General features: G+C 44.5%; 1 protein-coding gene across 1 annotated transcript; it reads left to right on the top strand.

Annotated features, from left to right (window-relative positions):
- Window positions 1–787: 787 nt before the first annotated feature.
- LOC308469691 (E3 ubiquitin-protein ligase TRIM39-like) lies at window positions 788–18922 on the top strand. Its single transcript, XM_080992521.1, has 7 exons — window positions 788–1307; window positions 8074–8160; window positions 10645–10950; window positions 12964–12986; window positions 15008–15117; window positions 15520–15579; window positions 16661–18922. The coding sequence occupies exons 1-7, from the start codon at window positions 891–893 to the stop codon at window positions 17272–17274; spliced, it is 1617 nt and encodes a 538-aa protein (XP_080848647.1). The 5' UTR covers window positions 788–890; the 3' UTR covers window positions 17275–18922.
- The last annotated feature ends 993 nt before the right edge of the window (window positions 18923–19915 follow it).

The following is a 19915-nucleotide window of genomic DNA, read 5'->3' as shown; positions in this document are numbered from 1 at the left end:
GAACCCCTGCGTCCCCCCAGAAAAAGAGCACTGTATACAATACAGGAAAAAGAAAATGTAGCATAATAACATCAAATTTAATATAAGAATGTATGGGAGCATATTAAATTGCTTGCTTTCATATTTTCATGTCAGAAAGAACCATGTACACCACTTTGAGCTCCTTGGAGGAGAAAAGCTGGATATAAATGCAATAAGTATTTTTTAAAGTTTGCTGAGACATATGAGCCAGATATTTTCCTATGTTCGATGTAAACAGTGCGGTTGAGGATAACGCATGTTATGTAACCATATAGCTGATATTGGGATTTCAACAACTGCTTGAATGTATCTTCCCAAATAATTAATGACTTGGACAGCTTCTGCATTTCCCCGCAGTTTGGCAAACTTAAAAATGAATTTTAAAATGTGTTAAACCATGTACAGTGGTACCTCAGGTTAAGCACTTAATTCGTTCCGGAGGTCCGTACTTAACCTGAAACTGTTCTTAACCTGAAGCACCATTTTAGCCTTTGGGGCCTCCTGCTGCCGCCACGCCGCCAGAGCACGATTTCTGTTCTCATCCTGAAGCAAAGTTCTTAACCTGAAGCACTATTTCTGGGTTAGCAGATTCTGTAACCTGAAGCGTATGCAACCCGAGGTATCACTGTATTATAGTTCTTAATCAAACTGAAGTAGTTCCCTGTGTAAATATGGCCGGAGTCAGACTTGTGCCCACCAAAAGAGGTGTGTCTCTCTCTTTTTTTGGAGTGGGCGGGTTGCAAGTCATCACAATACAAAATCTCAGTACAAGAACTGACACTCCCCTCTTCTCCTTCTTCTCACTCTTTGAAGCGGGAAACTGTTGGCAGCTTCAGTTTTCTTTTCTCTTTCTCTCTACAAGCAAAGCCATGGCTTCTGCAAACCCAGTCCAGTCCCTTCTCCATGAGCTCACTTGCTCCCTCTGCCTGAAGGAGTTCATGGACCCAGTGATGCTCATCGGATGCGGGCATAACTTCTGCAACACTTGCATCACCAAGCACTGGAAAGGCTCCCTTAAGAACGTCTGCTGCCCTCAGTGCAAGAAGGGTTTCTTGAAGGCCAAGCTGCAGCAAAACGGGCCGCTGAAGAACATGGTGGAGGCAAGTCGGCAGATCACCTGGGGAAGCCTGAAAGAGTCAGCCACGTCCGAGAGCACCTGCCCTTCGCACAAGGCGCCTCTGACACTTTTCTGCCAAAAGGACAGCATCCTGATCTGTGCAAAGTGTGAGGTTCAGCATCAGGACCACACCATCCTGCCCATACAGAAGGCTATTGACGAGCAAAAGGTAATAATAGACGGAGCTTTCAGATAGAGGGGGGGTGGCAAAACTATGTACAGTGGTGCCTCAGGTTATAGTCACTTCAGGTTACATACACTTCAGGTTACAGACTCCACTAACCCAGAAATAGTACCTCGGGTTAAGAACTTTACCTCAGGATGAGAACAGAAATCGTGTGGCGGCAGCAGGAAGCCCCATTAGCTAAAGTGGTACCTCAGGCTAAGAACGGTTTCAGGTTAAGAACGGACCTCCAGAACGAATTAAGTTCTTAACCCGAGGTACCACTGGAATTGTTATTAATGTTTCTTTAGAATAGGTTGCGTCTTGCCCAAAGTCAAATTTCAGCCAGGACTCTGCCTCCGTGCCCTTACAAGATGTCCAGAGAGACCCATTCAACTTTTGAGGCCACTAGCCATAAAAAAGAAAAATGACAACACGCAAAATTAAATTAAGGCACCAAAAAAAGGGGGGGTGAGTGGGGTTTTTTATATAATCAGCAGACCTGAAAGGATGTGTTCGTGATGGTCTAACCTTATGCCTTCAGAACATATATTATTTTATTTATCAATGTTTTAAACTTTTTAATGTGGCAGAATCTGTATCAGTTAACAAAAAGAAATACGTCTTTTGCCAAATCACATCTCTCATTTGTTTAAATCTGTAGCCCTAAATTGAAAAACAAGTTGCCAGACTTATTAAATGCCAAAAAAATACAAAACCACTCCACAAGTGTCTAATGGCGGTGTAAAGGCAGAGCCAGACACAAAATGGAGGCCGAGGTTGGCATAATCAGCTAGCAATTACTAACATCACTTTTTACTGCTCTCTGATCCATCTTTGGAAATAGCTGAAATCTTTCCCACAATATCTTCCTTGTGGCAAGCAGTTCCATAGCTCAGTTTTCCTCCATCTGCTCTGGAGGTATTGTGACTCAGCCTCCCCATGTTAGGGAGAATTTAGTGATCCCTTCCCTTTCCCACCTTTCTCTCAAATTATTTTTAACCATCTCCTGTAATTTCTTCTCCCAATCCCCTTTTGCATTCAACTTGTACCTTATTCCTCATCCCCAAACTGCTAGTTTTTTTTCATCCCTCCCCCTCCCCTGGTCATTTCACATTCACTTCTGCCTGCTATAAGAGCTTTCCACTCCTATTCCCTTCCTTTCTATCCCTGTTTCATTTATTTATTTAATCAATATGTTGTTGGGGGAAAGCTGCCTGGGCCTCATCACTCCTCAAGTTCTAACAAAAGTCTGGGTGAGGTTAGGAGGACATGTAAGTCATGAGTTTTCAGAAAACGAAACTGAAAAAAGCAGCCCTTATGCTGTCTTCACAGCAAGAGTCTTTCTGCGCCCTTCAACCTACTCTGTACTTTTCTGCCTGCTGTTAGCGAAACTTTGAAAAGCCTTTATATAAGGCGTCTGATATGCTTGGAACTTCCTGGGGAAAACCTCCTGATGCTTTGAGTGACCAACTTGCATGTATACTGTAATTAAATTGCTTCTGGCAGATTTTTACACTAAACACAAAGTGCAATATTCCAGAATATTAATTTTTAATCTCTCTCTTTCCCGCCCCCCCCTTCTAATTTTCTTTCTAATTTCCTCTGGTCCAGCCAAAAGGCTATCTGCATGAGTTGTAGTAAGCCTCAATATCCACCTTGGAGCAGGCAAGCCAGAACACAGATGTGTGTGAACTTTCTTTCATTTTTATTTTTTATTTCAGCCCCTTCATGCCTGCCTTCTACTCAGAACCTTGGGTGTTATCAGTCAAGCATCCAAGTATTCTGACTAGGTCGAGCTGTGCTGAAAGTTTTGAAACCAGGTAACACCAGCTGCACACATTCCTATGGGTCCTTTGTTCTGGGTTTCTTCTTCCTTGTTTTTTTGCTTGGGAGTTGGAACCTTGTTGCAACAATAAAAGATCAGGCTTCCAAGCCCCTGTTTTGCTTCAATTGGCCTGGCTGTGGTCTTGCTTGAACTTGACTAATTCTGAACTAGCAGAGCTAGCGAAGTTGAGAAATTAAAGTATCCTACCTCAAGTTTTGTCCTTGTCACTTGTGAATGTGTATTTCCCTCAGCACTGTCTGCTGCAGCCCCTATCCTCTTTTTAGAATGTGTGGGGTTTAGGTGTGCCATGGCAACAATAAGTGCTTGGGTGCACTGTGGCCAAAGTTTCCTGTTTAGGGAAGTTTTTAATGTTTAATGTTTTATCATATTTTTAATATTCTGTTGGGAGCCGCCCAGAGTGGCAGGAGAAATTATTATTATTATTATTATTATTATTATTATTATTCCCTTACGTGGTGCCTGTGTGGTAAACCAGTTGCATGAGAAGCGAACTAAGCTGGGAAAGTACACTGGTACCTCGGGTTACTTACGCTTCAGGTTACAGACTCCGCTAACCCAGAAATAGTACCTCGGGTTAAGAACTTTGCTTCAGGATCAGAACAGAAATTGCATGGCAGCGGCGTGGCAGCAGCAGGAGGCCCCATTAGCTAAAGTGGTACCTCAGGTTAAGAACAGTTTCAGGTTAAGAACGGACCTCCGGGACGAATTAAGTATGTAACCAGAGGTACCACTGTATAAGGGTTCCTCCCTCTCCCTTTTTAGATTATGTGGTTGTTTTGAAGTCAAACCACTGCATTAGCAACATCAAAGTGACCTCCCTGGCGTGCCAGTCTGGGCAGTGTCTATGGAGGTCTTAGGCTGCCCAGACTACAAGACCCCCTGTAGTGAAGTTGGGAAATCTCAGTATGCCAAACGCTGGTTCACGCAGGAGTGAGGCATTGTGGGAGAGATAAAATTGTGGCCTTCTGGGGAATGGTTGTGTTAACGGAGAAATCTGAGGGCTCCCTTGGACAAAAAAACAAGGACACTAGTCAGGAATACCAGAGCAAAACAGGAGCCAGTAGGCTTGGTCTTTATTGAAGACTATCATGACAGGACTCCCACCTGCCACAAGGTGGAACAAGATGGAAGCCCTGAACAAAAGCACCCCCAAACTTTTATTAGCTGCTAATCCCTATGTTACCCCCCCCAAACTACATCACTCATACATCACGGTTACATCATGAAAGGGGAGGTCTGGTGGCAGTAATCTGAGCATCCTGGACCCTGCCCCATGGCTCTCCTTGCCCTCCACCAAACACCCATCAAGTGTAACAAAAAAGATACTTACATTTCCCTGTTTCCCAGCCAAGTTAATCACACCCTTTTGTCTTCATCTGGGTTTGTTATTTCTGGAATGGCTACCTTTCTGGCACTCAGGTATCAGGATGCCAGGAATTATCACTCAGGCAGAGGGGCTGCTGAGTAGCTGAGCTCACATGTCTATATGAATTTCTGAAGTTTTCCCAGTGAGCCAGTACATTTATCCGTGAAATGTTACATTTGGTATCGTGCAGCAAATGCCCTTTGAATAGACAGGAAGAAGCTGTGATGTAGTGTTTTGTGGGGACAAATCACAAAAGTCACAAAAGCGATTGTGCTGATTTGGGTAGTGGGCTGCATGTGCAGGATATCTGCTGGAGGGCCAACCCCCCCAACCTATACATAAATTCCTGCAACAGTTGTTTGGTCTCTTTAAACTTAAAACCCCCTTTCTCTAGAAGTGTGAGTCAATTCCATCTTGACTCTAGGCAGGAAGAGAGCTTATCTGATTTGCAGACCCTGGCACAGCTAGGTGTAGATTGGGTTGTAAATAAGGCACAGGAGGCTATAAAGTAATTTACAGTTTCAGAGCCTGGGAACGAAGGAAGAGCCTTTTGAACTATTGTTGCTGTGTGAATATGGTTTTAGCTAGTTGTATTTTACAAAGTTTTTATTTTTTTGTTTGTAACCTTCTAAGAAACGCGCAACTTTTTGAGTGGCTTGTTCGATAAACTTGGAAAAGGACTTTTTGTGTTTTGTACTCTGCGCCTTTGCTCGGGGAAGCTAAACTGGTGCCTGACCGTTTGGACACCTACCTGTTGAATTTCTGTCTGCGTCTCGGTAAAGTGACTCAGGGCTGGGCCAACCCGGTAAATATCGAAGGGGGGTTCTCCTCCTTGAACCGCCTACAAGGGTGGTCCAGGAAAGGAGGTGTTTGGCAGCTTTACCGTTTGGCCTTCGATTTGCAACAACTAGAGATCTCTCCCCCTTCCTGGCCAAGTCCTGCCGGTGTCTAGGAGGAATGGTCAGGGGGGATGGATAGTCCCACTCACTACACCCCCCCCCCTCGGCCTCACTGATGTGGTCCAAAGGAAAGTGTTATGGAAATTACGGGGGGGGGGGCACATCTTTAAAGTTGTTAACAGTTAAAAATATTATACCTGAATGTATCCTTTCGACTTGACAGCTCAGGGAATATACCTAGCTTTATGAAATATATAGGGACACGGGTGGGGCTGTGGTCTAAACCACTGAGCCTCTTGGGCTTGCCGATCGGAAGGTCAGCGGTTCGAATCCCCGCGACGGGGTGAGCTCCCGTTGCTCGTTCCCTGCTCCTGCCAACCTAGCAGTTTGAAAGCACGTAAAAGTGCAAGTAGATCAATAGGTACTGCTCTGGCGGGATGGTAAACAGCGTTTCCGTGCGCTGCTCTGGTTCACCAGAGGCAGCTTAGTCATGCTGGCCACATGACCCAGAAGCTGTCTGCGGACAAACGTCGGCTCCCTCGGCCAAGAAAGCAAGATGAACGCCACAACCCCAGAGTTGTCTGCGACTGGACCTAACGGTCAGGTACTTTACCTATGAATTGTATAAAATCAACACCTTTGCCAAGTTCCTCCATTCCAACACCATTTTGCCCTTGGAAAAAGGACTTTTTCCCCTGCCACCTCCCCAAACTTGAAGACATGTATACACTCCAGGAAATGCCTAGAGGTGATAATTGCTGGGATCATTGTTCTCCAAGGGAAGCCAGAGCTCATCAACAGACTTGCCTCAGGCTCCAAACATGCAAAGGAAGTTCTATTGTACTTTGTGTTGTGGGACTTCAGAGGTGTTTGCCTATGCTAATCTTATACAGTGGTACTGTAGGCTTATGCCTTATACTTGCCAGGGAATCGTTTGCCCGCGTCCCCAGGACCGAGGAAAGAACAAAAATGGTACCAGGAAAGTTTCTTCTTTGGAGAAAAGATTTTATTACGATCTGTGCACAGAGACAGCCAGCAGAATAATTTCTGAAATCTGGCTGTCAAGCAATACGCATCTGCAAGCCTTCTTATACTTTGAGAGTATTTACCCACCTCCCAGACCTCCCCCCCCAAAACTTCCCCAATCAGCTGGCAAGTTTTCAACTTATTCCTTATATGGCACATCCATATTGCTTGCTGAACACATTTTATTGCTTGCTAAACATTCCTGTTTTTCTGCTAGCTAAGCACTCCCTCCCCTTTCCTTCGTACACGTGTCTTTTCACATCTTTGCATTAGTAAGCAGGAAAAGGGGCCTCTTTAGCAGGCCTGGTTAAATCTGCAAACAGCAGCTATAATGTAACAGGGTAGGAAATGGACTTTTGACCTGCCAGCCAAATTTAGCAGGTCTGGTTAGTTACTGCTAACAGCAGCGGTTTCTTGCTAGCTGGCTAGGCAGGAAACGGCTCCTGACCTGTTGGACTTATATTTTGCAAGCAGCTGCAATCTTGAGCCGTTTAACCACAATAGCAGAAGTAAGTTTAGGGCAGGAATTTACTGTGTGTAGGTAATATTAATGATTAACCCTTTCCCTCTTCCTTCAGTACCGCAGGTTACATACACTTCAGGTTACATGCGCTTCAGGCTACAGACTCACTAACCCAGAAATATTACCTCAGGTTAAGAACTTTGCTTCAGGATGAGAACAGAAATTGTGCTCCGGCGGCGCGGCAGCAGCAGCAGGCCCCATTAGCTAAAGTGATGCTTCAGGTTAAGAACAGTTTCAGGTTAAGAACGGACCTCCGGAACGAATTAAGTACTTAACCTGAAGGACCACTGTACCTGGGTCTTGCCCTGCCATGTCTGCTTATGGTAATCTTGTACCAAGGACTTGCCCGGACATGTTTGCCAAGGTTAAACTAGTGTAATCCCTGTCTACCCCTCCTCTTTTGTGACATGTCAGTGATGTAGCAATGATGCTGTACGAACTGTATTCTGGGATATGGTGGGGAAGTTTTAAAAGTCTTTGTCACCCCATCCTCGGGGTTCAAAATTCCTCTTTGAACCTGTTGCGCAATAAACTTTGGTCTACAGCTATTTGCTCCGGTTGATGGCTGGGCTCCTTCCTTTATTCCGCAGGGACCCACAGGCTCTGGGTGACTGAGCAGCCTCACACCTAGATTTTTCCATAACAGAAAGTAGAGCAATACATTTGGCACCAGTTTGGCTGCAGGAGTTGCTGAAAGGAGGCGTACAAGGCACCAAACCAACCACTTCTAGTAGCATTGCAGAATATAGCCAGTTTTCCCTGTTATTTGCATCCAGGAGAAAAAATATGCTTGCCAATAAAATTTGCACTATATTCTGCTACATGTCTGGAAGTGGCTTTTATTCCATGTAGAAGCTCAGATATATTGCAGAACTCAACTGTCAGAGAAACAGAACCAACTGTCCTATGAATGCAGCCTGAATGTGGGCAGGGGGACTGAGTTGTATTCTGGGGCAGGAAACTGCAAAGAAACTGCAACTACCTTTGACTCCTGAATGCTAGGACCTTTTCTCCAAGTTCTTACACCTGAGAAGTCTAACTGTAATGTGTCTGAAGGCAGGAACAAACTAAAATCCAATTCTCTCCTCCCCTTCACAACTTCCTCTTAGGAGCAAATTCTGAGCAAGCTGAAGCAACGACAAGCTTTGGTGGAAAGGTTCAAAGAAGCTCTTGCATGTGGTGCCAAGGAACTGCTGGTAAGTCTTGCATAAGCACTCAGCACCTACAGATGGATGCATGGTTTACATGATACAGCATATGAGGCCTGCTGTGGACTGGGAGAAGTCCCTGCCCCACTGCTATGCCTTATCTCATTCCCCAGGAGGAGAGAGAGAGAGAATTAAGAAGCTATTTGATAGTCATTTTCAAGTAACTGAATGTCAGGCACTTACTCAAGAGACCAAATTTTATTTTCTGTTGCTCTGGATGGTAAGACCCAAACCAATGGGTTCAAGTTACTCTCTCTCTCTCTCTCTCTCTCTCTCTCTCTCTCTCTCTCTCTCTCTCTCTCTGTGTGTGTGTGTGTGTGTGTCTGTGTCTGTTTATTTTCATTATGCAGTAACACAGCATATTAAAACCATCAAAACAACCAAGCTGTGAGTACTCAGGGCAGAAGTCCTGTCCAAACCACCACACTCTGACCATCTTAGAATCATAGAGTTGGAAGAGACCACAAGGGCCATCGAGTCCAACCCCCTGCCAAGCAGGAAACACCATCAGAGCACTCCTGACATATGGTTGTCAAGCCTCTGCTTAAAGACCTCCAAAGAAGGAGACTCCACCACACTCCTTGGCAGCAAATTCCACTGTCGAACAGCTCTTACTGTCAGGAAGTTCTTCCTAATGTTTAGGTGGAATCTTCTTTCTTGTAGTTTGGATCCATTGCTCCATGTCCGCTTCTCTGGAGCAGCAGAAAACAACCTTTCTCCCTCCTCTATGTGACATCCTTTTATATATTTGAACATGGCTATCATATCACTCCTTAGCCTCCTCTTCTCCAGGCTAAACATGCCCAGCTCCCTTAGCCGGTCCTCATAAGGCATCGTTTTCAGGCCTTTGACCATTTTGGTTGCCCTCCTCTGGACACGTTCCAGTTTGTCACTGTCCTTCTTGAACTGTGGTGCCCAGAACTGGACACAGTACTCCAGGTGAAGTCTGACCAGAGCAGAATACAGTGGCACTATTACTTCCCTTGATCTAGATGCTATACTCCTATTGATGAGGCCCAGAATTGCATTGGCTTTTTTAGCTGCCGCGTCACACTGTTGGCTCATGTCAAGTTTGTGGTCAACCAAGACTCCTAGATCCTTTTCACATGTACTGCTCTCAAGCCAGGTGTCACCCATCTTGTATTTGTGCCTCTCATTTTTTTTGCCCAAGTGCAATATATACATTTCTCCCTGTTAAAATTCATCTTGTTTGTTTTTGCCCAGTTCTCTAATCTGTCAAGGTCGTTTTGAAGTGTGATCCTGTCCTCTGGGGTGTTAGCCACCCCTCCCATCTTATGAGAGGGCTACCTAAGCTACCACGTTGCTTGCACACTTTCCAGTCCATTAAAAAGTGCATCATCGTTTTTTATTTCAGTCCTCACGTAAGAACAAAAAGTTCTTGCCTGAACATTAGAAAGAGCTTCCTGACAGTATGAACTGCCCACTAGTTTGAGGCTTGTTTATACGTTGCACTGAATGCAAGTACAAGCTGTTGTATCTGTCTACTCATGTTGTTGGCACCCGCCTGTCACAAGAGACAATGGAGTGCGCCTCTGAGGGTGAAGTCAAACATTAGCAGCAATGAAGTGACCTCCCCAGGGTGCAAGCCTGGGTGGTGTGTATGGAGGTCCTGGGCTGCCCAGACAACAAGACACCCCCCCCCCCCGCCCTCGCTGGTGTGGTCCAAAGGAAAACAGAGCAATACTCACGTATGTGTGAAATAAATCAAAAAGAGGCTGCGGACATACCATACATTTATTTTATTTTTAAATATATTTTATTAGATTTTCTTCCAACTATACAAAGGTAAAAATCACCATAACAGAAACAATAGTCGCACACGCACACAACTGTATGTCAAAACAATTTCAAATCCAAAAATAGGGATTCTCCAAATCTTCCCTCCACCCCCTCCTCTGATTCCTTAATTTTTCTTTTCAACTGCCTATCATTACTACTACAAAAAAAAATTCAACCATTTTTTTCCTATTATATTTCTGAAATTACAAGTGTTCTTAAAATCCTGCCAGTGTGTTAACTTGTTTACAATACTTTTGCATATATATAATAAACATTTCCCATTCTTTTCTGAATTTGTCGTCTTGGCTTCTGAGCTTTCCAGTTAATTTTTGGCATATTCCATCAACTTGATTTGCCAGGGACATACCATACATTTAAAGCATACAGCTTCATTCAAAGAATCCTGAGAACTGTAGCCCTCAGAGCTACGCTTCTCAACACCCTTAACAAACTACACTTCCCAGGATTCTATGGGGCTAAGTCATGTGTTTTAAATGCATTGTCTGTAGGCAGCCAAATAATATGAAATCTGTTGGGAAAGGCAGTGGGTAAGATGCTTGCAGGCCTATGATCCAGTCATCAAAGGTTTAGCATATATAGTTTGAACCTACAGTTCTGCTGCGAGGAATAATTTTCTTGTTTGGCTTGTTCTTTGTTTCTGTCTCACTACAGGATCAGGCAAGCCTTGCACACCAGGCGTTAGTGACTGAGGTCGAAAACTTCTGCCAGTCTTTGAAGGATCAGGTGCAGTTCCTGGTGCTCTACCTGGAAGAGCTGAAAAGCACAATCTTAAAGAAGAAGAAGGAAGACGACAGCAAATATACCAGGGATGTGACTCAGCTCAATGTCTTGACCAGTGCTGTAGAGAAGATGTGTTCTCAGCTAGGGGTTGAGCTCCTGAAAGGACCATCCCAAGTCAATGTCTTGATCAGTGAGGCAGAGAAGATTCATCGTCACCGATCGGATGAATTTTGCAAGGTGAGAATGTTATAAAAAATGCAAGCTCCTGCAGTGAGGATTGCGAAGCCCAGGTTTCAGAAATCACCATGGGATTTTGCACTGCTCATGCAGCGGCACGAGCGGTTTTCAAAGTGCAAGTTGCAGATAATGGTTCATTTGCAGTCGTAATCCCTTTCCTGTTGTGGGGAACTGAACCCTGTGCAGTGCAATCCATTACTGCTCCTGATGCTCAAAGATAGCTCTTAATTTGCATTTTTAAGCAAAGAAGTTAGATGCGAACTTCCAGAGACTGGTATGCGGATCAGAACACAGTTATGCTTCAGAGTCCACACTTCTCCAAATTTGTGGGCAGATTTTAAGGTGAATGCCATACAAAAATGCATATATTAAGGGAAAACGTGCATTTTAAAGGAAAACGTGCATTTCTCAAATGCACATTTGAGAAAAATACCATAGTTTTCCGTCCATAAGATGCCCCCCTTGGATAAGACGCGCTCTAATTTTGGGGACTCAATATTAAGAAAATGGGGGGGGAGAGAGAGATTGTCCAGAATGGGAGGAATGCCAAAAGAAAGCTCACCCAAATTCCAAACACTTGCGATCAAACACAACACAGAAGACTCCTATCTTATTTCCGATCGACATCAGCAACCGCCAATCACACACCCAATTGCCGCAGCGGAGACCAATCACCAGCGGACATTCTTGCAGCGGCGACCAATTGCAAGCGAACATTGCCGCAGCAGGCTATCACACACAATAACACCAGTGATAATCTACTACTCAAGATAGAAATCATTTCCACTGCCCCCCACTCTGCACTACGCATGTATAAGACAACCCCAATTTATAAGCATTGTTTTAAGGTGAAAAAAATCGTCTTATAGACAGAAAAGTACGGTATGCTAGAAATGATGCAATTTTGCATACGGGTGTGTTTCAAAAAATGCCAGTTGATGCCGGAACAGGTTGGAAAAGCTGACAAAAGTAAGTAGATTGCTTTTCCCGTTAGCCAAACCGATCACATTTCGATTGTTGCTGTTAGTACTACTACTACTATTTACATTTGTTAGTCACTTTATCTTGCCCAAGGCAACCCAAAGTCACTTACGACAAACTAACCAACCAACCAAACAAATGAAAATGGAAGAACATGCATGTACAGAATGTGGAATAGGCCTTCCTGAGCAGTGCTATCAGAAAATAAGTGAGGCGGTTCCATGCTAGAATGCGTCAACCCCAAATATCTGCACCTTAGAAACTAGCATGTCCAAGCAAAGGGTTTTAATCTATCTTTCTGTTCTAGCTTTCCATCTAGAGGGAGGCATATGTGTGTGTTTAATCTGGGAGAGCAATCCAATGAGGGTCCCGTCCCCCCGTCTGAAGTGGTAGATTGCAAGCAGGGTTGTGCTATCTCACATGGCACCCTGGGGTTTTAATCCACCCCAAGATTCGAACGATGAGGAAAACGCATGTGTTTAGACTCCCTCACACGGCCATGAGGTCTAAGGATTAAATCTGCTCACTGTGTGGCAACTGCAGTTCCTAGCTGCGCCAATCTCTGTGTTACAATTAAACACGAGGCTGGCAGAATAATTCCTTAAAAACAGCGGCACCAGTGCACTTGCGGGGTGGAAATTCTCTCACGTCACCATAGAGCCCTGTAAATGGTAAGACACACCAAACTGGGATCCCAATGGATTTTAATGGGAGTTGACTTTTTACAACTTCAAAATAAAAAAATTCCTTCCAGTAGCACCTTAAAGACCAACTAAGTTAGTTCTTGGTATGAGCTTTCGTGTGCATGCACACTTCTTCAGATACGGTATCTGAAGAAGTGTGCATGCACACGAAAGCTCATACCAAGAACTAACTTAGTTGGTCTTTAAGGTGCTACTGGAAGGAATTTTTTTATTTTGACTATGGCAGACCAACACGGCTACCTATCTGTAACTACAACTTCAAAGATACCCCTTTTTTCATATCCCTAGAAACTTGACTACTCGTTTTCTCTGTTTCTCCTTCTTCTAGGAAGATGAAACGTTCACCAACTGGTATGTATGTTATATGTATTATTTTTATTGGTTTTCCAAATTATTACAAACCAGTCCAAATTAATTAAATTTAATACAAAATGTTTTCCCACTCCTGTTGCAAACATATGTTCATTACTTCCTGATGTAGCCACTTGATTCTTGTTTAAACTCCTCTTCATCCTTGATGTTAGTCCATTCTCACAGCCGACTTTGCTAGTTTACTCACATTCAGCACCTCTGTTACTTTTCATAAATATAAAATCCATTTCATGTTTGTGGTCCTGCATAAACGTTGTTCCCAGACCTGGTGTGTTGAGATAGTTAATTCCCATCCTCCTTTGTTCGGTCACATTCCATTCCTTGGAGATCATTCCTTCCTCTGTTCACCAACAGGTTGCGGCTATAAATAACTCTCCATCATGATGACCAATCTCTGCCATTAAAATTTCACTCTGGAGTTCTTCCTCAGCACGCAGTTAAAAAAACCCAGCCTTTTCACAAACACAGGCTCTTGCCAGATTTAGTTAAGCAGCCATTCATCTTCTTTTAATTGCTCCCTTAAACTGTTCCAGTCCAAAGATAATTTAAATAAAGTCCATTCAACCTTGGTCGAGGGGGGGAGGACATAATAAAATGTTGTTAAATCCTTTGCTGGGCATAATAATAATAATAATAATTTATTTATATCCTGCCCTCCCCAGCCGAAGCCGGGCTCAGAGCGGCTAACAACAGTAAAATGATAAAACATTCTAAAATCATTTCATTATAAAATAATTCCAATCAGATTAATGGCAACCATTGGGCTAGAGTTCTGTGAGGATTGCCAAAGGAGGGAGTCAGGCTGTGCCCTGGCCAAAGGCCTGGTGGAACAGCTCTGTCTTGCAGGCCCTGCGGAAAGATGTCAAGTCCCGCAGGGCCCTAGTCTCTTGTGACAGAGCGTTCCACCAGATCGGAGCCACAGCCGAAAAAGCCCTGGCTCTAGTTGAGGCCAGCCTTACCTCTCTGTGGCCTGGGACCTTCAAGATGTTTTTGTTTGAAGACTGTAAGTTCCTCTGTGGGACATACCAGGAGAGGCAGTCCCATAGGTACGAAGGTCCTAGGCCGTATAGGGCTTTGAAAGTTAAAACCAGCATCTTAAATCTGATCCTGTACTCCACCGGGAGCCAGTGCAGCTGGTATAGCACCGGGTGAATGTGATCTCGCAGCGAAGACCCCATAAGGAGTCTCGCCACGGCATTCTGCACCCGCTGGAGTTTCTGGGTCAGTCTCAAGGGCAGCCCCACGTAGAGCGAGTTACAATAATCCAGTCTGGAGGTGACCATCGCGTGGATCACAGTGGCTAGGTCAGGGCGAGAGAGGTAAGGAGCCAACTGCTTAGCTTGGCGGAGATGAAAAAATGCCGCCTTTGTTATAGCTGCAATCTGCGCCGCCATGGAAAGGGAGGTGTCGAAGATTACACCCAAACTCTTAACGGACGGTGCTGGCACTAATTGCGCCCCCGCAAGAGATGGGAGTTGCCCCCCCAATCCCATATCGTCCCGACCCAGCCAAAGGACCTCTGTCTTCGAAGGATTTAACTTCAACCGGCTCCCACGTAACCATCCAGCCACAGCTTCCAAACATCTGATAAATCAAATGCCTCCTCTTATCTTTTCCTCGGTGTCAGACAAAATAACATAGCTATGAAAACACACGGCTCATTCATTTTGCAGAGGAGGTCAAGAATCAACTGGTATGTATCTCATCCTTTTGCCTCCTCCCTCCACCTTCCACAAGTAGAATTTTTAAGTCTCTCTCCAGAGGATCTTTTGCACTAATCATGGCCTCCTGCCTTTAGATCTGTCCGTTATCACCATCTTAACATAAGTGTGGTGGGAGATACACTTGGGCTGTTTTCCTGATGGTTCAATACCTTCAGTGACACGTTTGTGTGTGTGTGTGTGTGTGTGTGTAATTTTGTGTTCCTCAAAAGTTCGTTTTTGCAGAAGCAAATCAACAGAAGACAAGTGAACAGCATGCTATTGTTTTCCCCTCTCCAGGTTTGGTGAAGAACATTATAAGGAAAACAGTTCCAGGGATCTGGAAAACAAATGCTACGAAATCACTGAGCTAAATAAAACTTTGAAGAAGACGTTTCAGAAATTCAAAGGTATCAGTAAGCAGGAGAGAAATGGATGGTTCACTTCCTGTGATAGAGTGGAACAAGGCTATCGGCTTCAGTCCTGGCTCACAGTCCTGGAGCGCCTTTGGGTGTGATGCCCTTGGTGGACCCCTACTCTTGAGAAGGCCCCTTCCTCCTCCTCACAGCTCTCTTCAGTGCCCATTCACTTGCAGCAGAGCAGAATTTAAATTGCGATACGGCACACTAAATTACAACCACAAACATGCAATTAAAAATCAGTCAGAATATTTGGTGTGATGGATTTGCAGTCCCTCATCTTCAGTCACCATTCCTCAGACAAGCTGCAGAAAACATCACTGAAGTTCATCCACAAAAGGGTTTAGGGACCCCTATTCTAATGCTTTCTGTTATCCTCCCTGCCCTTTCTAGATCAGATGGCAACTGAGCTGTGGAAAGCCAGAAACGAAGTCCTGAAGAAATATGAAAAAGGTGAGTTCACTGGGGGATAACTGAGAGTAAAACTGGACTTGGTGTGGCAGATCCACGAACAGGATCCCTTGTGATGGCAGTTGTACACCATGGCCCTTATTGGGATGCTGTACTATGGTGATGGAGCCCAGAAATGGTCATGGTACTCAAAGGATGTGGGCAACCTTTCCCCTCCCGATGCTGCTGAACCCAGCATCCCTTGCAATCATGGCTAAAGGTGAAGGAAATTCTTCTTCATCTTATGTATTTATTTATATTCTGCCTTTTCCCCTGACAGCCTCAAGCGTCAGGGACATGGCTGAATCAGAGGAGGAAGAGTCGGACTTGGGAGATGAAAGATTGCTAGTACAAGGAGAGACAGATTCTTACTCTGGAGACGAAAGATGGCAGACAGAGCAGGAGGAAGTGGGCTCGACTCTCCCCCTTCACCAAGAGTTATCTGACTCAGCTAGAGCAGACATGGACAGCTCACAAGAAGGGGGAGAAATAGATGGCAGTAGGGAAGTTGCTAGGCAACCAGCAGAGAGTCAGAGGTCAGAGCTCCTCCTTTGAGAGAGGGGTGTGGGAATTCCCTCCTCCTCATTCCAGGAGAGCTGTAAAGGTCAGAATGCAATGGAAGTGCAACAGGGGAAAGGCTGGACGTTGGCATATTTTCTGTTGTGACCAAGGTGGAGTTTCAGAATGAGCAACTCCTTTCAAGAGCGGCAGGCTGGGAGCAACTCTCTGAGTGTAACTTGTAAATGAACGCACCATAAAACTGCCAGGGAGTCATTAATTCTTATCGAGGCTTGCTTGAGATCGTTACATCAAGGCAGCTTACCGATAAAAATAAGAAACACTAAAAACATAGGAAAACCAATAATTAAAAAACAACTAAACATTGATAGTATTTTATCTCCATCTATCTATTATACATCATACAAATAATTACAATAAAACAGTACATTTTTATTACAATTTTTAAAAAGTAAACGGCATAGATTTTTTATTATATCAAGTAGTATATATTTAAAATAAATACAGTAATTCTTTTTTCAGCAGAGCAGCTTAGCCATCCTATAACCTCCCCTTCCTCTTGCAGAAAGTGTGTACTTGGATCCTGACACAGCACACACCTTGCTGGTCCTTTCTGAGGACCAGGGAAGCGCCTGGGAGTCGCACGAGTCGCCTGAGGAGATGCCTTATCACCCTGAGAGATTTGAGAACCGTCAGTGTGTGCTGGGCTTAAACGGATACACCTCGGGGAGAGTCTACTGGGAAGTTGATGTGGGAAAGGCGAAAGAATGGGGTGCTGGGGTGGCCAGAAAATCTGTGGAGAGGAAGGGCCCTCTGGACTTTAACCCTGATGCCGGAATCTGGGGAGTAGGCCTAGACAGAGTTGGGTTAAACAAGGGATACTGGGCTTTCACCCTTCAAGGTCCTATTCCCTTGACCGTGCCAAAACCCCTCAAGAAGATCCAGGTGTATCTAGATTACGACAAAGGGGAGGTGTCATTTTGCAATGCCACCGATGCTGAAGCCTTAATCTTTACCTTCCCTCCGGCCGCATTCAACGGAAAACAAATCTATCCCTGGTTTTGGGTTGGGAAGGGGGCTATCAAAATATGCCAGTTAGAACCAGAAGATATCGAGCTCAAACTGGTAGAGGCTGGGCTTATTAAACCTTGGGATTACAGTGGTATCTCTGGTTTTTGATAAAAGATACAGTGGTACCTCGGGTTAAGTACTTAATTCGTTCCAGAGGTCCATTCTTAACCTGGAACCGTTCTTAACCTGAAGCACCACTTTAGCTAATGGGGCCTCCCGCTGCCTCTGCATGATTTCTGTTCTCAACCTGAAGCAAAGTTCTTAACCCAAGGTACTATTTCTGGGTTAGCAGATTCTGTAACCTGAAGCATATGTAACCTGAGGTACCACTGTACTATGATTTCTGAGGAATCTCCTCTTTGTAGGCATTCCCTGGATTTGCAATTCCTAAGCACTCTTACTTCCTATTGCAATACATTCCCCTTTGTAAATTGGGGTCTGTGGCCAGCTCCCTCCTTGCTTCCTCTACTTAAATCACTTGGGTGGGAACGGCCTCAGGGCATCTTCCTGTATGGAAATCTTAAGTACCGTCAGGTGGTTAAGCATGTGACCCTGTTTCTTTTTAGGGAAAGGCGCACAAACGATTGCAGCAGTTGTATGTATGGGGCTGTAGCCAACCTAGTGACGCACTGGGATTTCTCCTTGCATGATGGAATATTTTCTCCCTCTGCTCCCCCCAACCTATTTTTGAGGTCCTTCCAACGCTCTATGGCAGTTTGGGGGAGGGGGGAATTCTCATTGTGCAAGTAGAAATCCTGGTGCTGGCAAGACGCATTAGTTGAACACTTCCCTCAGCTTCCATGCCTATTGATGCAATGCTGGGTGTGGAATTAATCAGGACACATTTTCGGTGTATGCATTGTTTTTTTGGGGGGGGGTGGAGTGGTGTGGATTGCAACGTGCATTGCTTTGTTGGGATGTCTCTATCAATACTGTTGGCAACCTGGTACCATCCAGATGTTTTAGACTACAACTCTCATCGGCCTCAGGCAGCATGGCCATATGGAGTTTAGAACATCTGGAGGGCGTCAGGTTGGCAATGGCACATGCGCATGCACACACACAAACACACTCCATTGGTGGCACAGCAGTTTGGCACTGAAGTGGAGGGAAGGCACCAACATCAAAATAAATAAATTCAGCCCCACACGAATCTCCCTTGAGGCACTGTCAAAGAACACAATACTCTCTGGTTTTCTATGTGCTGTGTTCTATGCAAAACCCCTTTGTGACAGAGCATGCAAAAATACTGTGTTGCTTTGTTTTGCAGCGCCCCTGACAAAATTAGAAAACAAAGTGCATTGGGCTGACTAAGCAGTGGAGGTTCTCTGTTCTATTTCCCACTTTTGGTGTTAATGTAACTTTCTCACTGTGCCAGCTGAACATACATTTAAACTGCCTGTTATCACTGATTGTAATTTTCACATTCCATTGCCATCCAGCTCCCACCTAATCATTTTCTCATATATACTTGCCAACTATGATTTCCTTGTCTGCATCTAACAAAGTAGGCTGTAGTCCACAAAAGCTTATGCCATAATAAATTTGTTATTTAGGGTGCCATAATACTCTTTTTTTGTTGCCTTTTCTTAGGTTGTTCTTTTTACATATTGTACCCAGGGATTTGCATAGTTCTTTTTTTTAAACTGATGTTGTTGGTACCTTTTTTGCTGTTCGGAAAGTTCCTGTATCTATTTGGCTGTTTCTTCATGCTCTTTGGCTGTGTTCTAATAAAAGTGAGATGCTCACACTGAAAGTTTTGTGTGTGTTTAACTTGGTTTCACTCCCCACTCCAGTGAAAATCCAGTGTCCTGCCACTAAAATAAACCATAGAAATGAAGCAAATATAGTTAAGATAAAACTTATAAAACTCCTAAAAGGCAGGTCCTGCTTTCAGACTCTTAGAAAAATCAGTAGGGCCTCGAATTTTGATTAACACAAATGAGCTTTGCTCTGATCAACTGTTAAAATGTGTGGGTACCAAAGGTTGGGGGATGAAGCTGCTGTTTGCTTGGTTCATATCCTGTTCTAACCACATGAGCAATCACCATAGATGCTAAGATAGCCGCTAAACAAGCTGATTTTAAAAGGATTTTATAGCCGGTTTTAGTAACTTGTTGAAATCCTCTTGCAATTTTCCAGTATATTTGATAAAGTGATTTGCAAGCTTGTTATGTGTCAGCTACTGTATAAATATTGTATAATGTTCAGAGCACCAGTGGCAAGGCGACTCCCCTGAGAAGCATATCAGAAAATAAAGGATAATGGAATCAGAGAATGGTAGAGTTAGAAGGGACCCCAAACTCTCTGCAATAAACCATCCGTGACTGATGGTCACTTAAAGGTAAAGGTAAAGGGACCCCTGACCATTAGGTCCAGTCGTGACCGACTCTGGGGTTGTGGTGCTCATCTTGCTTTATTGGCCGAGGGAGCCAGCGTACAGCTTCTGGGTAATGTGGCCAGCATGACTAAGCCGCCTCTGGCGAACCAGAGCAGCGCACGGAAACGCCATTTACCTTCCCGCCAGAGCGGTACCTATTTATCTACTTGCACTTTGACGTGCTTTCGAACTGCTAGGTTGGCAGGAGCAGGGACCGAGCAACGGGAGCTCACCCCGTCGCGGGGATTCAAACCACCGACCTTCTGATCGGCAAGCCCTAGGCTCTGTGGTTTAACCCACAGCACCACCCACGTCCCTGATGGTCACTTAACTTCTGCTTAAAAAACTTCTAGTGAAGGAGAGTCCACA

Source organism: Podarcis pityusensis (assembly GCF_964106645.2).
Source record: "Podarcis pityusensis genome assembly, chromosome: 2".
NCBI lineage: Eukaryota > Metazoa > Chordata > Lepidosauria > Squamata > Lacertidae > Podarcis > Podarcis pityusensis.
The sequence above is the reverse complement of the archived record's forward strand: the minus strand, read 5'-3'. Positions and strand labels throughout refer to the sequence as shown.

What these genes read in the sequence shown, in the direction of transcription:
- LOC308469691 (XM_080992521.1), top strand. Translation starts at nt 891, where the DNA reads ATGGCTTCTGCAAACCCAGTCCAGTCCCTTCTCCATGAGCTCACTTGC. An exon ending in GTGGTGCCAAGGAACTGCTG is followed by an intron (nt 8,161 to 10,644) that starts GTAAGTCTTGCA and finishes GTCTCACTACAG; the next exon opens with GATCAGGCAAGCCTTGCACA. An exon ending in CCTGAAGAAATATGAAAAAG is followed by an intron (nt 15,580 to 16,660) that starts GTGAGTTCACTG and finishes TTCCTCTTGCAG; the next exon opens with AAAGTGTGTACTTGGATCCT.